The sequence below is a fragment of the Amblyomma americanum genome, chromosome 1, assembly GCF_052857255.1.
Source record: "Amblyomma americanum isolate KBUSLIRL-KWMA chromosome 1, ASM5285725v1, whole genome shotgun sequence".
In the NCBI taxonomy this organism is placed as follows: Eukaryota; Metazoa; Arthropoda; class Arachnida; order Ixodida; family Ixodidae; genus Amblyomma; species Amblyomma americanum.
The window spans coordinates 213,986,903-214,008,616 of record NC_135497.1 but is presented as its reverse complement, the minus strand read 5'-3'; the positions used below and the strand labels follow the sequence as shown (position 1 = coordinate 214,008,616).

At 45.0% G+C, this 21,714-nt stretch overlaps 1 protein-coding gene across 9 annotated transcripts in view; it reads right to left on the bottom strand.

The window, feature by feature from the left end:
* Positions 1 to 14,556, bottom strand: part of LOC144114592 (ubiquitin carboxyl-terminal hydrolase 20-like) — a 117,575-nt gene extending 103,019 nt beyond the window's left edge. For 3 of the 9 annotated variants that reach the window (XR_013311063.1, XM_077648434.1, XM_077648437.1), the window contains exons 1-3: positions 14,375 to 14,555; positions 13,853 to 13,908; positions 171 to 308 (exon numbers count right to left, since the gene is read on the bottom strand). Coding sequence is in view for 8 of the 9 variants with exons in the window: in XM_077648434.1 (XP_077504560.1) it covers positions 171 to 251 (81 nt within the window). In the remaining variant the exon portion in view is untranslated. Of the gene's footprint in view, positions 1 to 170; positions 309 to 11,363; positions 11,553 to 13,852; positions 13,909 to 14,374 lie in introns of all 9 variants that reach the window. The other 6 variants (XM_077648436.1, XM_077648440.1, XM_077648435.1 and 3 more) reach the window with 5 other exon arrangements.
* Positions 14,557 to 21,714: the final 7,158 nt, after the last annotated feature.

The following is a 21,714-nucleotide window of genomic DNA, read 5'->3' as shown; positions in this document are numbered from 1 at the left end:
ATTGCGTTAGATCAGGTACTTTTCTCTGCCATGCACAACTGATGCAATTACTGACGTGACACTGTGCTGTCCATTGGACAGGAAATTTAGCAGTCCATTCTAAGAGGAAAGGGTTCACCACAGGATCCCAGCAGCTTATTTCTAAACAGAAAGCAACACTGGCCACTTGCCTCCTGTTTGCGGGCAATATCCTCCTTGGTGAAGTCTCCAACGGTGGTGACATGAGGGCATGCACTGAGAGGGCCTGCCATTGCGTCTCCACAGCAGCCTCAAGGCCAGTGTGTCATACCCACTTGCATCACTGCAAACTAAACATAGGGAAACCATGAACACTTTGAAGTGTGCCAACCCATTTTGGCGTCTAAAAAATCTTTTAAGGAAACAAAGGAGAATGATCAAATAAAATCTGAATTTGAGGCAGGATGTCCTTACAAAATAGTAATTCATTGTAGCCAAAAGCCACTAAATTTGTCAAAAACTAAAATAAAGACAATCACATTTCATACACTGGAAGATTCAACAAATGTGAGCCTTCAGAATGCAGAAATTCAGAACACAGAAAAAAAGTGGGATGCTTTTTTTCATGTGTTTTTAGCAATTACAAGAAACAGACCAGACCTACGTTTAATAGTCCACAAACAAGACATCGCTAAGTACCAGTATGAAAGTCTATGGCAATTCACAAAAAATGTTTAAATAAAACATATACTGAATACAAAGGCAACCCACATGAACTTTTCATTCGCAACATCAAATGACCCCTCAACAGTGCATGAAAGTTGCTGGGTCCCGCTGCTAAGCAATGATGGCATATATGCAGACACCCATTGCAGTCTGGTGCATAGACGTGCACACTGGGGAAAGGGGGGGTCAAAGGAAGGCAGGGCCACCCTAATAGACATGGGTAAGGGAGGGAGGGTACAGATTTTGTACCACATTGCTCTTTGCTACTGACAAGACATAAATGGACGCTACCATGAACTTTGGCCACTCCCTATGGAAAGACCTGTGCATGTTTATGGTCTGGTGGGTACTTCTCGCGGGGACACGAAAGAACAGCACACGATAGAACGGCATTCATTAAAATAGTGCACAAAACAGCATAGCAACAAAACAGCACCGAGAAAAAAATGGCACAGCGACAGAACGGCACAGGGAAAGAACAGCACGGCGACAATACAGCACAGGTGAAAAACAGCACGCGTCAAAACAGCTCGCCAGACAAGACAGCAAACCGGAAAAAGAGCATGATAACAAAAGAGCGCAGGGAAAAACAGCACATCGGAGTACGGTACAGCTGCTGGAGGGGTGAACTATCATAGCCATTACCACAACGGCAAATCACAACACATGCGGCAGCGGCCTTTGGAGTTAGCGAGTGCTCGTTTCGCTGGTTCATTAAGAAACAGGGCAGGCTCATTCACTGAGTAACACCGTTGCTTATTTATTTATTTGTGATGCTAAAGTTGCCACACGAGACAACTTCCGGCACTGGAGGGTAGCAGCGTTGCGTGAACGTTGCAATTGGCAGAAGTAGTGGTTAAAGGGGCCCCGAAACACATAATCGGTGCATTGTTTTGCCTCTTGGTTGCATAGAATGAGTTATAATGATGCTATTAGCATCGCTCGTACCACATATACTACGGTTTTTAATATTTTAATTAGCTCGCAAAAACAAATTCACGGTGCTCACGGTGTCACCATACAGTGGCAGTTTTTAGCAGTGGATATGACATCACTTCGTGGGAGCTTGATGATTGGACAAACAGTAAATAATATTATATACTTCAAATTGGGTTAATAACAAGAGATGTGTTTTGTCAAGTTTTTGTGTTTTATATTACACCAACAAAACCAACTTGTTTGCCTTAGATAAAAGCACTGTAAAGCAAGTAAAACAAAAATACACCACCAGAGTCTCTGGCTACTTTTTGCATTGAAGGACTTTGCGCTTCTTTGTAAACATCCTATGACCTAGCACACAACACTTATGGCTACTCTCTATGTATCTGAGAACGGCTTTGTGGAATCGACCTGATCGAGCCATTGCACTCTAAAACATTCGTTTCGGTCCCAAGGAAGGATGCAAAGAAAAAAGCCGTTCGTTTAACATTTAGCAGTGCACATCGTCAGCTTGTGGAGGATCACCGGGCGGCGGCGCCAGATGGTGCCACGCTCCCGACAACAGAGCGCGCTCCTTGCTCGCTGTGACCAACCAGCGCGTTAGGAGCGACGGCCAATGGTAGGCGGTAAGCAGTAGCGGTACGCGCTATGCTAAATGTGTCTAATATCTTGCGCAGGCCATCACACCATCGCAGTACCTCACGCTCGAGTTCGGATCCAGTTCAGATCCATAAGTCAGGGAAGTCACTTATCAGTGTTCCCTTCTGTGACATCGGCGTGACGATGAAGCATGGCTGGGTCAGCTGGGCATTCACATAGTTGTAACCGTGCAAACGGCGCTGCCAGCCTTGACAAGAACAAGTTACAGAGAACAGGCAACCATGGAGTGCAAACTTCCGCAATGTGCTCAGATAGGCTGTTTTGATTGGTCCCATTAAGTGTCGTCATTGGGAGAGTGAAATGGGAATGGGAAGCTGCGCGAAAATAGAGTTGAGGGCAGCATTTTGTTTGCTTGTATACTGAAATTTTTTCATCGAATATCTCCCGTTCCTATGCATCGATTCTTGTAATTCTTTTTAATTCAGCATCTGTGTGACAAAGAATCCATCTGAAGTGCAACCGGCATCCGTTCAAGCAGTGTTTCGCAGCCCTTTTAAGTAGTCCTTGCTTGCTTGGCTTCAATGACCTAGTTTTTTTCTGTATTATATGTAAGAAGAATCTGGGAAACAGAAAAAATGGCCCGGGCATCTGCTCTGTGGTCAAATACCCCGGGTAGTTTATCTTAGTGCACTTGCTGTTGCCGTGGGGTTTCATGACGCTGGCTGTATATTGCTTGCTGATAATCTGTTTAGAGAAGTTCGCACACATTCGGTGAAAGAATATTCAACGTAGTAGCTATCATTTAAACACATAACGGCATTATAGCAAAAAGTCGTTGCATTTCTATAGTAGTTCATATGATGATGCCAGCAACGCCTCAGGTCAGAATTTTAGTATGCTCGGTTTTTTTTTTATTGGTAGTTTTTAAATACCTCGAAAGGAAGCCCTGCTGTTGGCGGCCCTCTTTAGGAGTATCTACCAGAAATGTGCTCAGCCTGTAACTCTTGGTTGAATACATGTCTTATACTACTACTACTACTACTACTACTACTACTACTACTACTACTACTACTACTACTACTACTAGAGCAGGAGCCATTCCATCGGTATAATTATGACCAGCTTTTCTTGCTGTCTATAATGAAGCAAACCATAGCATATTACCAATTTGTTATTCTAGTTATTTTTTCTGCTGGACGCTTCCATCAAGCCCGATTTGGCAATAAATATCCAGTGAAACGAAATACCCTGCGTTCATTCTACAACTCTGCTTCAGTAGATTCCCACCTGTGTTTGTTACGTGAGGTGTGTGTTGGGTATTTCTTGTGGTTCCTGAGCAAAAGAGTCAAATTTGGTGAAAATTGATGTTGTAATAAGGTTGGCTTCCAAGTGAAAAAAGTAGCTTTAGTCAAATGTGGCAAAAATTGATGTTTCGAGATAATTCTCTTTGAAGTGAAAAAAAGGGCCTCAATATAAAATTGCACTGAGCAAATGCGCGCTGACGCATTAATTTTCTGGTCAGCAGTGCAGCCCATTTCGCAAAGTAAAGAAACCACCAGTCAGCCTCATACAACCAGCAGGCAGAGTCTTGATTAAACACGAAGCAACCTGAAAATGTCAGCTAGGGCAATCCTGCTTTCTTTAAAAGTAAGCATCGCATACTGGATATTTTGAGTATATGAAGGCCCTGTAGCTTGCTCCAAACAATATTGCTGAAGATTCAATTGATGACAGCGAAAGTTTTGAAGAACGAGAACTTGTGGTACACCCAGAGCCCTGCGTCGGGCATGTTTTCCAGAATTCAGCACCAAGATGGCCAACCCGAAGAATCGATGCTCCAGAACTTCTTCAGCGTTATTCATTCCATTACACGCCATAAAAAAAAGCCAATATTTGAGATCGCGATTATTACCCTACCGTGTTCCTTATCGATTCTGTGAAACAAGAACTCGCTAACTCTGGAGGCCACTGCCGCATGTGTTGTAATTTACCATTTGCGGTTACGGCTATGATAGTTCAACTCTCCAGCAGCGCTGTACCGTACTCCGACGTGCTGTTTTGTCGTCGTGCTGTTTTTCCCCCATGCCCTTCTGTCGTTGTGCTGTTTTGTCGCTGTGCCGTTTTGTCCGGTGTGCTATTTTGACGCGTGCTGTTCTGTTGCCATGCTGTTATTTTCCTGTGCCGTTTTTTCCCTGTGCTCTTTTGTGTGCACTGTTCTGACGCATACTGTTTTATCGCGTGCTGTTCTTTCATGGCATCACTTTTCGCATAGCGTTCTCAGCTTCTTCAGTGATGCTCTATGACGTAACCAAAACTTCCCTCCATTAGACCCAAAAATTCCTATTTCAGGCACACTGGGAAGTACAGAAAAAATTCAAACTTAAGGGTTGTGCCTAGTCTGGAAGAGCTTTGCTATTACACCACTCTTAGTGAGCGAAGTCGGCACTCAAAAAAGTTTAAACAGCTGCTGACACTGCTTGCCTCATTCCTCCGAAACAAATCCTTTTTCCACTGTGTATGTACAGCCTGAATGAGACCTTTTCCGTCTCAGCAAACTAACATTTGGCTTTAATTAATTATTTATTTACCCACAGCACCCACTGGCAAATGCCCAGAAATTTGGCCACAAGGTCCAAATTAACATATTTTTATAGTTTATTATAGTTTAGCAAAGCTGCACCATATTTTTTTATCACAGTAGATTTGTTAGTTCAAGAGTGCCAAACTAAAATCCTAGCCTCTATTATAGTCTTAAATTTATTTTCATCCTTTAAACCGTGCTTTTCTGTCACAGCAACCAACCAGTGACGTCCAGAACCTATCACCTAAGAGTTGCAGCGCTCAACACCATACTGGGTTCATAATAAAACACGGCACTAGATAATGGATCCCAGTGGCATTGGATTTTGCAATAAGGGCAATAACAAGAAAGCCTTGACCCAGCAACTTGAGCATTTTTCGCAAACATTATTGTCAAAATGAGCACTGTTGCTGCATCCGACTAGCTAGAGAAGCTGGGTTATACGCTTCAGCAGTTGGAGCCCTGCACAGCATAAGAGCTTATGTATCTAGGGTTGCCTTGTACAACAGCTACTCGCCAGTGGCAGAATGCAAAGCCAGCGAGTACTCAAAGGCATGCTCACCAGAGCTCAAGAATCCTCTGTGCACTGTCACTGCTGCAAGTGAGTATTTTAGTCACACTCTATGAAGAACGAATTCCCAGCAGGTTTTTATAGCGCTTACCAAACGAACAGGTGTGTCTTATACAACGTGTGACTTATGCCAGATTTTTTTCGTAAAAACTGCCATTTACAAGAGGGTGCGACTTAGACTGAAAAATACAGCAAGTTTGTAATCAGAAAATTAAGAAGCAATCAATGCAGAGGTGCAGCTGTGTCACACAAGCACCAAGAGGTACATATCACAGCTAACTTTTGGTAAACGAAAATTATCAAATAACAGAAAAAATTCAGTAAAAATGGTGGAATTGGCTGCCATTGAAATGTGCACATTCGTAAGGATAAGGAGCATTTTATTTTGATTTATCTCCTTGCTCCTGGCGAAGTCAAACGTAAATCATTACGTTGAAACACTCCACAAGCTCTGCTGTCTTATGCAATGATGACATGAAAAAAACTCAGCTTGCAGCACAACAATGCACATCCTTGTACTGCTTACATAATGCAGATGGAAAGAGACCAAATGAAGCAACAGCCTCTTCACCACCTGGCCTATATCCTGATCTGAACTTTTATCCATTTGGTTATGCAAGGTACCAGACACTAGGTCAATGCTATGATGCCAGAGGCAATCCAGTGAACACTATCTAGGGAAGCATGGAACAACTTTCTACCATAGGATCATTTTAAAATTTGCAAATTAGTGGGAAAATTGAATGAAAAGAAATGGGGACTTTATGGAAAAAATGCACAAATTTCTGCAAAATAAAATTACAACAGCTTTTTTTCTGAGTAATGAGTGGAGCAATTTGTGAAAAAAAAAAATGTTCCTCATCACCTTCTCCATGACCCACATATACATTTTTTTTTCCCCCAGAAGAGAGAACAACTAACTTTTTTTTTTTAAGTAGCCAACCCCGTTTTCCAAAAACCTTGGTTCAAGCAACATGGGATATCCGTGTGCATCCCTTTTCAATTTTATGAATGAGTCATTATTACTTAATCTAATCCTCTTTTAGCCAGTCAGCAGTTCAATCACTTGTTTACTCTGGTTTGTAGACGTGGCACTGCGCATCTGATTCCATACATACCATTGGTGCCGCGATATGATGACCACCTCTCTGTGAAAAATAATCTGAACTGAAAGCCAACCCTGACAACTGCAGGAAGCAGCTTTGCTTCTTTTGCAATACAACCAACGCTCATGCAAAAGAGTGGAAGGCATGCTCTACAGGCATGCCTTAAAGTTAACACCAAGACAATAGTGTATTCTGGCTATACACTATCCAGCATATCCACTGTCATAAAACAGACACCAGCAAAGATAAAAAATTTCACCTACTACATAATTGTAGGCAGTACCAGGCACAAATACAGTACATTTCATATAATCTAAAAAAAATTGACTCACAACGAAAAAGCAAGGACGAAACACAAAATTGTCTGGTCTAGTTTGACCACACCAATCACAGCGCACCACATTTGAGGAAGAGACAGACCAGTTCAGCATTGCTATTGGACAGCACAAGCTGGGCCACAGACTCCTTTCTCCTCACAAATCGCACATAAGACTTTCACTCCTCGTGCTATAAGGTCAACTACAGCCCTAGAACTTTTCATGCCCTATAAAAATGCACTGTGAAAGTTCACCCAGCCACAGAAATTAAAAGTTGTACAGTATATAAACAGCAAGCACAAAGCAAAACTGTCAGTCATTGCTTCTAGCTCGAAGTGGCTCAACTTCAGTTCTTTTTCTCATTGTGCAACCTTAACCCCCAAATAGACATTTTTCTTTTTAACAAACTGCACCAAAATGCTCTTACAGTACCTATACAGCCATCTGCCAGTTGAATAAAAACACCGCGAGCTGGACACATCATAAGCCGAAAATGATTGTTGGCTCTTGTCACTGTCCATTACAGGTTAACGTGTGAAGCATTCAAACTCTTTGACTGTCAAGAATCATAGAAAAACGATAAAACAGCAGTCAGTGCAATGGCTAATTTGAGCCTAGCATAACAAGTTGTGGAACTATTATCAGACATGCTGGAAGAGTCTGACCTCTTCTCTTCACAGACATACCCTATGTTTTCAAACTGTTGATGTCATCTATGGATACCTTGAGCAGTGCATCCCTTCCATTCCAATAAAAATATTCAGAACATGTTAGTGATATATATTATGCAAACCAGATCACAATGATAACCAGATCACAATGATGTGCATTGCTTTTTGTTGCCAACTTAAAGGGACACTGAGGAGAAATTGAAGTTGGCTTTTATCGATAGAATACCAGCCCCTGATCACAAAAACGCCGCTCTTAGTGAAAACAAAGCTCTTGTAAGGTAGAAAATAGCAAGAACCAAAATACAGGTATCGCCGCCACTGGCAAATCTCGCAAGTGCAAGCGTGGTGACGCCATAGGACAAGAGACGTCACCTTGGAGGAATTCTCCTTCCTACATGTTCGCGAATCTCTGAGGCTGACAAAGGTAGGTTGCGCGGTTCAATATTGAAGTTTTGTTTTATAACCAATAGTGCGCTTTTATCTCACAAGAAAACAGACAAAAGACAACCTGAATGTTGGAAGCAAAGAAAACCGATGATTGGCGGCACCACAGGCGGCCAGGAGAGAGTCGATTTTTTGTGGCGCTTCGCGTCTACGAGCTTTGCGTGCCCCGTGGTTCTGTTTTTGACGCGCCTCGATTTACAAGCGCCGAACGGCAGAGGAACTCCAAGTGCCGCTTCAAGTGCTAGTTAACCTTTTAAGGAGCCTGTTAAGGCTTGTCAGATGATCGCCACGGTCGATGAAAAACTATGATGGCACAATGGTCGGTGATCGTACAAGGCAGCACTTGTGTATTCGCACGCTCGCCCGGCGAAACATTCCCGGCTGTGCCAGTAAACTTCAAACTACTTAACGGAAATCGTTTATTAGGGACGGGAGACAAGGTACAAGGCAGTTCAGAAAAATTGCCGATGGCCTAGCTCTGTTAGGTCAGGATATACCTAGCGAAAGCGCGGAGATTTCTGCATCAGATGAGTGCATTCACTAGATGCGCCTTTATTGCTTGTAATTCGAGCCGTTGCGGCGGAGTGGTAGCGTCTCCGCCTCAAACGCCAAAGGCCCTGGTTCGATTCCGAGCCGCGGCGCAGGATTTTTTTTTTTTATTCCGTGAGTGGGCGGGGGATTTCAGTGGCTCCTATAGATGCCGCCACCAAATACGTTGGTTAACGGTTAAGCGCAGGCTCTGTTCAGGCGCGTTTATGCTGCGGCGTAACGCGCGCGCGCACGCTGCACGGCGACGTCACGTTGGTCGAAGCGAAACCCTCTATACTCCAACTGCGTTTGACCGCCGACGCGTTCAGCGGCTTCGGCGCACTATAACCGCACTGGCGGGGAGCTTGGCGCATGTCTCTATTTCGCGCCGAGTGCGCCAGCCGCCGCCGGCCCGGCCAGACTGATTCGGCTCCGCGGCGAGGTGCGCGTTGTGACGTAATTCAATAGTTTCGGCAGTTGAGCGGAGCTGTTCTTTTCGAGCTCGGCTAATTTAATCCATTCACAGTACATATCTGAAGGTACATTCATGTGGGCGAGAGAGCCCGATCCAGTGGACCCGTTGGATCTAGCGGAAGCCGCTGAAGCGTCGTGCGCTTAGTTTAGTTTCAAGCCGCCGACTTTAAACGCGACCGCCCTTGAGCACCCATCCGTTTTTTGTGGCAAAAAAATAAATAAGTAACTTGGCCCTTGCAACCGTGGGAGACCTCGACGCCGCCTGCTGCGCTGTGCAACCGCACCGTTCACAATCCGTTGGCCCCAAAGCCCCGGCCAGCCTCCGATGGGCGCAAGGCGCCGACCTTGTCCTGGCCCCTCGCGACTCCCTGCACTCGGGTTCTGATATTTAGTTTGCAACGGCTGCTCACTGAGGAAGGGAGAAGCGGCCCGCCGGCGCCTAACCTAACCGTGCTCCCTCAAAAGCATCGCACGCTCTGTGGGGCTGAGGTCACTGAATGCAGGCCGGAGTTTTTGCGAGAACTGCGTCGTCGGGTTCGGGAACGGGATCCATCGTAAGGCTGGCAAGACGCCGGTGCAAACGTATACGAAGCGACGGTAGCGACCCCCGATAGATGCCTTCAGCGTGCGGCGGCGGTAGCTTTCATTTCGGCAGCTGCTAGACCGCACCGCGAGCCGCCAGAAATCACGGAGTCTCCGTTTACGTCACGTTTCACGTCACTCCGTCCTGTGACGTCATAAGAGTTCTCCGTGTCGTCATAAGAGTTCTCGAGTTTGAATCGAAGCGGCGGGAAAAACTTTTTCAACTTAGAATCCAAATTTCTTTGAAATAAATGCGTCTTTCACTCCCGGACAAGCGGCAACAAAGCCATGAAATGCCGAACTAACAGATTTTGCTCACAAAAAAAATTTGATAGGGTTCTCCTCAGTGTCCCTTTAATGTATGCTATGTGCTCTGAAACCTAGATCACCTAAAGCTATTTTGGGGCATGATTTAAAATTTCGTATTTCTTGATGCTGACTTATCTTTTATTATCTGATCCACCTTCAAGATTGTGTAACTCTAATACAGTGGCTAATAATACTACAGAAATAAACAACCTCCCTACACTTCCACAGCACAAAGCAAGTCCGACGAAAAAATTGTAAGCAATGTACAGGTTCCTCCAATATAACAGGGGAGAGAGTTTGACAATTCAATTACTGATTACTACATAATTATGTGTAACAAGCACACTTTTTCATGTTTTTGGAACTAGTTTCCCTCTTGCAGTTTAATATCCAAAAGTCATTTTAACTTTAGCTGAGAAATAACCAACAAGTTCGTCTTTTTGTGCAAACTGTTTGTTCCTTTTCATATTAGAGACCTGTACTTCACCAACACACATGTGAACTTTACAAATTTAACTATGGTAATGCTATGATATGCTTTGATAAACAACCAGCTTATAGAGCAATTTTACTGTCACTTTTCATAATGGGAGCTAACATATGTTCTCGGACGTTCTATGCTATCCCTCACACCTAAATCCATGCAACTAGTTAAGACTGTACGCAGCAATCAGTTCTTAAACTAGGTCACTGTATGGCACATTCTAGCCGCTTTATATGGAAGAAACTGCGACTATATTGCTTCAAAGCATCAAAGAAAAGACGATGTCCCAGTTTCCAAAGTACAGCATTTTTATCTGCAAGTTTTGTTCAAGCGTACGAAGAAAAAATCTAACGAATACAGACTCAGATTTGTCACCTTCCTACAGCGACAGTAATAGTTGTGCAGCACATTCCCACCACCCACACGTGCTCCAACTCACTGTCCCCACCTAGACAACATCACTGGTTCCACTGGCCAGGAAGTGAATATCAAAGTTCTTGGTAGCAACATTCTCTGTCACCATCCCAAAGTAAACCCTTCCTACTGCTACTGCTGTGGGGCATTTTGTTGCCCGAGCACCCCGCTTGAATATGGCATGCTTTGCAGATCCTGCAACTAGCTCCTGCCATAGGGAACTTGGGCTGGAGGTTTTCATGCTGACCGCAGGGTTGCGACATGCAGCTCAATGAGTGAAGGAAGCACCATTTCGTGGCACACTTGAGGCATGATGGTTGGTTTAGGTTTATAGGGGTTTAACGTCCTAAAGCGACTCAGGCTATGAGAGACGCCGTAGTGAAGGGCTCCAAAAATTTCGACCAACTTGCACTGACATCGCACAGTACACGGGCCTCTAGAATTTCGCCTCCATCGAAATTCGACCGCCATGGCCGGGATCGAACCCGCGTCTTTCGGGCCAGTAGCCGAGCGCCATAACCACTCAGCCACCGCGGCGGCTACTTGAGGCATGAATGCCTGCGCTCTGTCGAGGCGATAAGTAGAGCGCATCTGCGCAAGTAAGCTGTACTGACCGTAACAAGACAAGGAATGCTATGAATCATATGTGTGTCTCTCACCGTTTAGAATGTGGTTTCCTTTTCATTGTGACCCTTGTGGCCACCGCTGGAAGCTTTTAGTGATACAGTTGAGCAATCACAGCACCATGTGGCCAGTGCAGATTTCCCATAGAGTAGCAGTGTGTGCACATCTGCAGCTGTGTGCTGTGTGAGACAGCAATCAGCTTCTCCTCCAGTGTTTTGTGTGTTCTGTCCAAGTGTGGAGAAAGTTTGGAAACAAAAGTGCATTTTTGGAAACTGCAACATCAGGGCTTTCATTTGATGCCCCACAACTTTTCAACTGCAACTTCTTGTGCAATTCAGTGATTAAAGATCTGTTGCTACATGTTCACTGATTAAATAATTGGAAAGCAATAATGCTCCTACTTGCAAGGTCATCAACTCTAGAAAGAGTAATACTAGTTTTTGCAAAAGAGCATTACATTTTCTTGAAGCAAAAGTAAAGTCTATTTCTCATAACCATCTGTTTGCCTCTTGAGAGTTCAGGCTCCTCGATCCCATTAATTATGTTCCATGTGCATCAAGATGCATTTTTTTTTCTTCCATGAAAAAAGTGCCAACAACAACACTGTCTGCGTATCCGGTAGCTTCGGTGTGAGTGGCGATATCATTATAGAGACCTTGAAAGGAGAGTTTTGGTGTCGTTTGCTGTGGTAGAGACTATTCGTTTGGCTTGACTTTGTCACAGTGGCTTAGCTAACAGTTTGGGCTCCCGGTTAAGATAACACGAAAAGCACTGTGACCTACTATTCAGTTATGCAAGCCATGCAACAGCAGTGCCATGTATTTTCTCTACACCTGTTTGTAAAACAAATTATATAAGTGGAGCATGACCACCATGTATGGTTCAACTGTGAGGTTTGATGCTAGATTTGTTTCATGACTTGAACAACTTCCAACTCACTATAGACAACAGCACTATATAGATACAATATTTATTCACTAAATTTTGGGCTACCTTCAGGGTACATACTCATGCAATGGCTACTAGAAGACGTGAAGGATAGATGTTACTATGAGTAATGCGGTATGTTCTACTGCTTGTAGAACGTGTAAAAACCTTTGTAACCCAGAATGCTAGGTCACTATACACCTTAATAATTCCATTCATTAAGAAATGACCCCCATTCAGATCAGTATGTAACAATGCCCTTGGACTAAAAATGTGATAGGATAAATGAATAAATAAATTGACAGCTGTACCTCATAAGTCGGCTCTTCTGCAAACAACTGAACAAACAGAGCACTTGGCATTTCCACTCCAGTAACTGACCAGTGCAGAAATGCACCAATTCTCAACTGTGCAGGAGAGAGAAAATAAATGCTACAGGCTAGATAACTTAGGAAAACCAAACCATGATGTTCATGGAGCTTTGAGGTGCAAGTACTTCAGACTTGCATGCTTGATTTGAAATGTAAATAAGTATGTAACCAGAGGAAATGGCAATGACTTCACGAACAATGAGCATGACATTTTACAATTCCGCATCAAAATATGCATACAATCGCACCCCAGCAATGGATATGCTCGCCTGGAAACTTTTATGACAGAAGGCAAATGGTAATGTGTGGCTTTGGTGAAGCTATGAAATGCTCTCATTCAAACATTTCTGTGTTCCTTTCAGTCGCTCTCCTTTGACTGCACCTCTGCTGTGGTATGCTATGCAAATAATTCAATCTGTTTCTACAGGTGGTCAAGACTTATCAATAACATCATTCATATTGACTCCTATGCTGAGCCAAAAATATGGGGCATGTGACAAATCAGCCAAATTAGAGAATGCATGAACCTGAGATGTTTCCATGGGTACAAAAAAAAAAAGTAAGGCCAACAATAAAAACGACAGAAGGAGAAACACGTGATATGCAAACCCTTTGGCCCACCATGAGGTCAATTTGCCCTCTATGAGGCATGAAACGCTACTAACACAAGAGCACACGAATCGCTTTCTCGAGCCCTTTGTACGCTGTCAGTGAAGAAATATACTCAAGACTCTGCACATACATGGTGTACTTTCTTAGAGGTGCATTCCATGCAAGAGCAGGGAACAGAGAAAAAAAATCCAACAAGTTTTAACTTGTTGGATTCTCGTATTAGGATACACGCCAAAAAGACAACAGATTATTAGGCGTTGAATACGCAAGCAGCTAAAACTTACGAATCGGGCAATAAAATACAGCGCTAAATTTATCCTCTTCAGTTTTACAAAGCCACGTTGAGGCTTCCAATTTCCCACTGGCAAGATAAAGGTAGCGTTCCGCAATTGCAAAGCAGAACAGACATAACGCCAGCATATCGCTTTTCGATTGCAGTAACACCATCGAGGAACATGACAGAGAGAGGCCGTTCTGCCGAAGATCAATGAAGGTGCCCTGCGGTTCGAACAGCGTCGCTAATAATCAGGAACGCGCGCTAGTTACGGAGGAACAAGACGAATGGCGAAATTTTACATCACTGGAAGTGGAAAATAAAATAACGCAGCCCTTACCTAGCTTTTGCGAAGGCCTGTTCGGTTTTATGGAACGAGGATCAACCAGGCAGACGCTGCAAAACAAGGAAAGGAAAACCGAACGCTGCACGTTGTTTTCTTTTTTTTCGTTGTTGTTGAGACAAGCATTTGCGGTAAAATTCCCTTCATGTTAGTAAACGCAAGTAACAATAGAGCTATTCTTCTCTTTGTGCTTACCTGTTCAGAGGGCATTCAAAATTCGCACATCACCGAAGCTAGAACTGACACGGACTTGTGCCCAGAGACCGCAACTTTATGCAAGAAAAGCCAAATTCCACTAAATTTTCCGCTTCGCGCGAACGAACATAGCCACAAGCACAATTACACTGAGAAAATAGCCTGGCACCATGTTTTTAGGACGCGTTCGTGGGGTTGCTACGAGATTTCCCGACACCGTTTCTAGGGCCTGAATGGTTGGCGTTCCATTCCAGTCAGCGAAGCAACGAACGCCGCCGCTGCTTCGCTCGATAACAGCACTTGGGACGGATCGATTGCACTTACCTCGGTGTAGATGCGACTAGTCAGGCAATAAATGCCATTGGCAACGCATAAAAGCAGCAGACGAGTACTCAAAGTCAAAGGAAAACTTCTGCAGCTTTGGCCTTCCTGAACAGTCAGTTTCTAATGCTGAGTAGCCTAGCCGCCTAGCGTATCTATCCCCTTGCGTTCGGCAGTCGAAAATAAAGGACAAAGCCGCACTTCCTGAAGCTATCCGTAGCCAACTCAACGCAAAGCCAATGACGTTTGCAAGAACATATTTTTTGGGCTTAAAATCGTTCAAATATTGAATCAACAAAAAAAACGTATACGCAACATAAGCATTTTTTTGTTTTTGCAGAGCTCAGGTTCGGTTCTGGTTTCTGCTCGAGAGCCACAATGGCTAACAGTACATTTCGAACTACAGTGGCTATAATAGTGTATTTAGAACTAACAAGCGCGGCCGCCAGCTTTGAATTCATGTTACGGCTTAAATGTATTAAAAACTAAAATGAAATAACATTTTGCAGTTTATTTTAAAGACAATAGGTGGCGCAACAACTTGTCAAGTTAATAAAATTCAGTTTAATTGCGAAGTTTGATAAACTGCGCTATATGCACAACTTACAAAATCGTTAGCTCAGAAAAAAAAAATTAGCAAATTATAAAAAAATGATCTATTGCTCGTAATTTTACATTTTCGGTGCCTATGGTTAAGCAGAAACTGAGGCAACCAGAGCTGGAAAATAAATTTCATGCTTTCTTCCCACCTCGACTATGTATTCCTATCTTTTTGCCTTTAATTGGTTTTTGGGGAAAGGAAATGGCGCAGTATCTGTCTCATATATCGTTGGACACCTGAACCGCGCCGTAAGGGAAGGGATAAGGGAGGGAGTGAAAGAAGAAAGGAAGAGAGAGAGGTGCCGTAGTGGAGGGCTCCGGAATAATTTCGACCACCTGGGGATCTTTAACGTGCACTGACATCGCACAGCACACGGGCCTCCAAAAACAGTGAACGATATACAGGCTCTTGACCACAGTAATCTTCAGTGACGGCGCCAAGGGAAGGCGGCGAAAGGTGGCGGCCGCCACCCCGAAAATTTGCAGACCCAATTCTTTCCTTCGCCCACTGCAGACCCAGAACAATTCGCCATCCGCTCCCTTGAAAACCCGGATGCCTTCACGGCGTTGCAGGAAATGTGAATAAATAAATGGAGCCGGTAAATAAGACCCCTTCGCTGGTAAAGGAGCCTGTAAAGCTTTTGCTAGTGCATTTGGTTCATTTTATTCATTTTACCTGTATGAGGAGCAGTGCGGCATATGTGGTGTGCCTACCATATATAGTTATTTCCCTAAACACCCCCTTGTCTTTCTGAATTGGCAGTCCCTTAACTCGTAAAGATTATATATATATATATAATGATGACCACCAAAAATGACTACCGCTTCTACTACTCTACCCTCAGGAACCCCCCCCCCCCCCCCCTCCTTTAAGACACCCTCTCTAATTTAAGTTCCTGGGGAAACCCGTGGTTCCTACCCAAAATTTTACTGCCCCCCACGCCATCCCATCACTAGCAGTTGCCTTCACCGGCAGTCTTTGATTCGTCTTCAGAACGTCTGGAAATCAATGTTGTTTTGGGCGTCCTGAGGCCTGGGGCGAGGACTCTGGCTCGCTCCTTCGTCGCGGCACAGTTAAGGGAGTGGGTAGGTGCCCATGGGTTCCCGCAGCGTGACTGTGAGAAGGGCAGGATAAAGTTGTGAAAATGGAATGCAAGCATTCCAGAAATAAGTATGTGCAATGACCTCCATCGTACTTGACAGTGTTGTCTGCGCACGTGACGAAAAGGAATATGCATCCCAGTTGATTCAAAATTCTCCTTGTCTGGCCTTCTGAGAGTTGGAAGTCTGCGCTCGTTCATGTTGTGCCTGTTCTTTCACCCCATGTGAAGCCCAGTGAATGCTGACTATTTGTATACGGTAAGTATATTAAAGGTTGTATGTTCTGTTTGTCCTGATGATGTCGCTGTGCCTCCGCTTTCAGGGTGGGGACACCTTTTGTAGTACCCCGCGCCGCCAATTCCCCCCTCGCAGCGGCATGTTGGTTCCCACGCGTCAGTTGCGTGCAGTGCGCTATGCGTCTGACACGGTTTCTGTGCGGTCGCGTGGCGACTGTAATAATGCTGCTAATCTAGAAATAGACAGTACATTTTTCACTCGTGGCAGTAGGGTTTTGGCAGTCTTGAGCGTATTTTATGCATGATGCACTCGCTCCGACTACACGGTAATCGAAGAGTTATGACGGACTGCTGTGTTTCTAAGTCAACGGCTGCACTGTAAAGGGGCAGCAGTTATTTGGTTTTCCTCGATAGTGATAGTATGGACTATATTAAGGTCACCGAATTCCATAGAATTATGCTGATTTTGTTGTTTTGAACGTAAAGACTGTTCACAAGGCCAAAAATTTATTTTGTACACAAGCAGCGCGCAGTATGCATGACCTGCGAAATATATTTTTTGCGTAGTCAACATCACTTTTCCAACATTCTCTGGAGTGCCTTTGTCTTGTTGCTGCACCGTATGTGAAAAATTATACGTAATAATGTCAGATTTCTTTTCCAATTAATCTGTCTCCTCACTGCTCTAGAGTGAAAAGCTGAGGACACGTCTGAAACCAAATGACCATGTTATCTAAACTGCTTCCCTTAGTGGCTTGTACAGCAGCACAATAATTAAGATGGTGGCGTTTCCTTTTGAATGGTGTTGACTACACGTAGACTGATGATGCGGTGCGACGACGTCTTCCTAATTCGTAGTGACTAAGTCACTTAAATTGAGGATAAATTTAACTAAACAATTTATTTTTCCTTTCAAAGGATGAAGAAAAATCCTCAACAGCGACTGATCTACAAAGAGACCTCACAGCCCCTGACAACTACTACAATCCCATTGTCCCTGCCAGGGTAAAACAAGAAAGCGGAGCCGGAGCAACACAAGAAAAAGTTGAAAATTGGTTTTTGAGGGCAGGAAATGGCGCAGTGTTTTATTTATCTCGGTGGACACCCGAATCGCGCCGTAAGTTAAGAGAGGAAGGTGGGAGTAAAAGAAGATAGAGAGAAAGAGGCGCCGTAGAAGAGGGCTCAGGAATAATTTCGACCACCTGGGGATTTTAATAATAATATTTGGTTTTGGGGGAAAGGAAATGGGGCAGTATCTGTCTCGTATATCGTTGGACATCTGAACCGCGCGTAAAGGAAGGGATAGAGGGAGTGAACGAAGAAAGGAAGAGAGAGGTAACGCAGTGGAGGGCTCTGGAGTAATTTCGACCACCTGGGGATCTTTAATGTGCACTGACATCGCACAGAACACCGGCGCCTTAGCGTTTTGTCTCCATAAAAACGCAGCCGCCGCGGTCGGGTTCGAACCCGGGAACTCCGGATCAGTACCCGAGCGCTCTAACCACTGAGCCACCGCGGCGGGGCTGGGGATTTTAACGCGACAGCGTTAAGGAACTCGTGTCACAGAAAAGCCGGTGTCGTCGGCGTCTTTAGCCATGATCGAAAAATGGCGCATGTCAGTGAAGACCTGCACCGCGCCGTGAGGGAAGGGATTTTCCTTCCCTTACGGCGCGGCACGGATGTCCACCGAGAATTGTGAGACAGGCGTTATTTCTTTTCCTTGAAACCAATTTTCATTTCAATTTCCTTCCTTTACTGCCCGGTTCGGGTGTCCACCGAGATATGGGAGACAGGCGTTCTTTCCTTAGATTGTCCAACGGGCCACGCCTCGCGCCGAACGTGCGTTGGCGTTCCGTCGGCTCCTTGGCAGCGCTGCAACTCGCTGTCGCGTCTCACTCTTAAAGACGAAGTTTGAGCGTTCTCCAGATCAACATTCACTGACATCGCACAGAAACACGCGTGCGCCTTTGCGTTTCGCCTCTGTCGAACCCCTTACTCGCTTCTGCTGAACCGTCAGCTCCATTTGCCAAGAGACGCTTGCTTGCTGTCTCACCCGATAGTCGCTGGGCAAGGCAATAGATATCTCATTAGGAATGAGTCTGGGCTAATTGCAAAACCACGTTTGAGGTGAAGCACGCAGGAACACGCGGACTGGTGAACACGACCGACAAGTCTTCATCCCTGCTGCTACTGTCATCGAATGAGGAAAAAAAAGTAATCTGTAGGATATGGTTGCCCAGAAACACGCGTGACGAATTTTGCTCACTTGGCTTCGTGGCGGCAATGAAAATAACCTTTTTTTTTCCCCAGTTGTGGCTTCTTTAAAAGCGATACGAAAAGGAAGGAAAATAAACCATTACTGGGGGAAAAAGCCGCCTTTCGTTCGCGTCACGCATCCACGGCTTCTTTGCTTACTGACGCACAGAAGATAGGTTTGGCGCCAGGATATTGCAGTGAACTGGAGCAAAGAAGTAGAGAGAGGGGAAGGGTAATAATGCCTTCGCGGCATTAAGATAAAACAAATAATAAACTGAACAAAACGTTGCGACGCGAGCTTCAGATACTCGCTTAACCGCGAGAGCGCCTAAATAATACGGCTGCCTTATTGGGAAACGCCTTTGAGATCAGGTCGTGAAGAAGCTGCTCAGAAAATTTTTATGTGGACTGGCAGGCTTTAACACTCGCCTTTCAGCTTTCTTGGCCTACGTCATCAGTGCAAGCGCTTGTGGGATGGTGGATTAAACATGCGGCGTCTCATAGCGTGGTGCAGAACGTGCGATGTGTACCGAGGCGGCTGTAATCGGGAGAAGAAAGGCCGCGACGCGTAACGACAACGAGATGCCTCTAATCGGAAGAAAGGCGGCGAAGAAGGCACGAAACGTGCGAAACCGAGGCGAAAACGGGCTGCGCCCCTTTGCTTGAAGTGAGCTCGTAGTGTGTGTATGATGCGCAGCAGTCAGAGACCAAGTTATGAGGGAATGTTGTGTTCCTGGATGTTCTGCCCACACTATTAAAGTGCACCGGCTATTTGCTTTTGCTCGTAACAGCGCGCGCCGAAAGAATTGCCAGTCGCTGGTTAAACCAGACGGCCAGACCAACAGTTAACCCCAAAGTATGAGAAGTAAGGCATGCGAAACGCTCGTTTTCCAGAACAGTTTCTGCTGGGGACGGAGGAATAATGCACAACTTATGTTTGCATCCTCAAAGGTATTTAAATTAACAGCCATAAAACGCTCCTTCTGGCATTGATTTCATGGCGAACGAGAAGCTGCCTGAATGGCAGTCTTTGGCCAATATGCAACTGTAGCTCGAAATAAGTAATCCTGATTGTTGGAAAACTAACTGAAATGTAGAGTATCCGGGTCAAGAGATTGTACTGGAATATGCTGAGTAAGTTGTGAGAATGCTATTATGAAGGAACATAGCGCAATATGAATGCTAAAGAAGAGAACCAACATACATGAGAGTGCACCGACTGTTCATAAGGCGCCGACTTCCTCGGCAGATTAGCTGCGAAAGATCGTATACTTTAGCGTAACTACCTCTGATGCACTGTTCAAACAATTTCTGGTGCCACTCTGTCTCAGCAAATTTCCTTAATTCCGCGTGGAAGCTACTACAGTTTTCTCTCCGAGACGGCGCGCCGCCGCATTGCGCTCAATGCAGCTGAACGGGAGAGTGGGGCCCAACATGCCCCCTCCGAGAGCGGTTTCTTAACCCTGAGAACGGCGCTGCTCATCGCGGCACCCTAAATAGAATTTACGCGTGCGTTGAATGGAGACCTCTGCCACTATGAGAGACTTGCACATACTTCCCAGCGTCAGGTAATCTACTAGCCAATCAAATTTTCTTATTGGTGCATTTATCATTAACTTTTCGCCTATTAATTGTCGGTAAGCAAATAGGCTGTTATGATTTTCGTTAGGAAAAACACCTATAAGGATAGACGAGACGTCGTAGATGCCATGGTTGAAACAAGTCCATACGCAGCGACAGGAAGGCGAATGGCCTCAAGAGCAGCGTCGAGCAAACCAATTTAGGACAGCGGATTGAACCATATACAGTTTCATATATAGCCGAAAAAGGCACTAAAATACGTTTCCATTATAGTTGAAAGCTGCAAAGTAATCTACGAGAGAGTATTACACTATTTGGTCGTGTCCCAGTTCCCTCACTTGCTTTTGATAAACTGCAGAAACGGAGATAACCTCTGCTTAACGCAATCGGTGTCACTCATGGGCGTTATCTCTTACCTACTGGGTTATTTCTATCCCCGTGCTTCTTTCTTTCTGGTTATCTCACTTCCTGCGTTATCTCTGTCCATTACAACGTTGCATGCATATTGCAAGATAATCACTCGCTCTCATTTTATCCCGTGTAGCGCGGCACGGATTGAAGGTTGCCGATTGGCAATGGCAGATGAGATGGGCAGCAGCATTAAGCACCGAAGCTTGGTCGACTCAGTGACGTAAGAGGAAACAGCGCCGGCAAGAACTAACCGCGTGGAGTTTGTGCATGCGAAGGTACGGCGCCGTCACATATACAGGGCGTCCCAGCTAACTTTAGCCCGGGTGTAAAAATACGCCGAGGCACTCTAAGACTACGCGACCAAATGCATACTGCTGGCTATTATATGGAGCATGTCACACTATTTTTATGTTCTGCTTGATTGAGTAATCAGCCTATATTAATTACCCAATTTCGCAAGCAACAAAGATAGGCGAAAAATGTCAATGAGAATGTTATAGAACGGTCCTCGAAACTTCCGTTTGTGCAGTTTTTATCTCTCCATCTATTTCGTATCAGCTTTTTTTTTTTGCTGACTTCAAATGTCCGCTAGATACAAAAAATACCACGTGACATGCCCACTTGCACTTCGTGATTGCAGTGCTCTCAAACGTTCCGGATAGGAATTAACATATCTTTTAGCCCGGTGTGTAGCCCCTTAAAAGGCGACAGGGCAACGACGCAGCAGCTGGCTATGCGAGTTAGCCAGCGAGTTAGCGTTTCAAAGCGAAAGCTTTACTGGCCGCGAACTTGCGATTTCGCGTTGGCGGTGGTCCGAGGAGGCACATGACGTCACAACGCGCGTCTCGCCGCGAATATTTCTCTCTCTCTCTCTTTCGCTCCCTAGTCACTACTGCGCATGCACCACTAGTAGCACCGAGCCACAGGCGTTCCGCTGCTGCGCAGCGCCGCGCTTTTCCTCAAAATCCAACTTTAATAATAATTAGTTTTTTGGAGAAAGGAAATGGCGCAGTATCTGTGTCATATATCGTTGGGCACCTGAACCGCGCCGTAAGGGAAGGGATAAAGGAGGGAGTGAAAGAAGAAAAGAAGAAAGAGGTGCCGTAGTGGAGGGCTCCAGAATAATTTCGACCACCTGGGGATCTTTAACGTGCACTG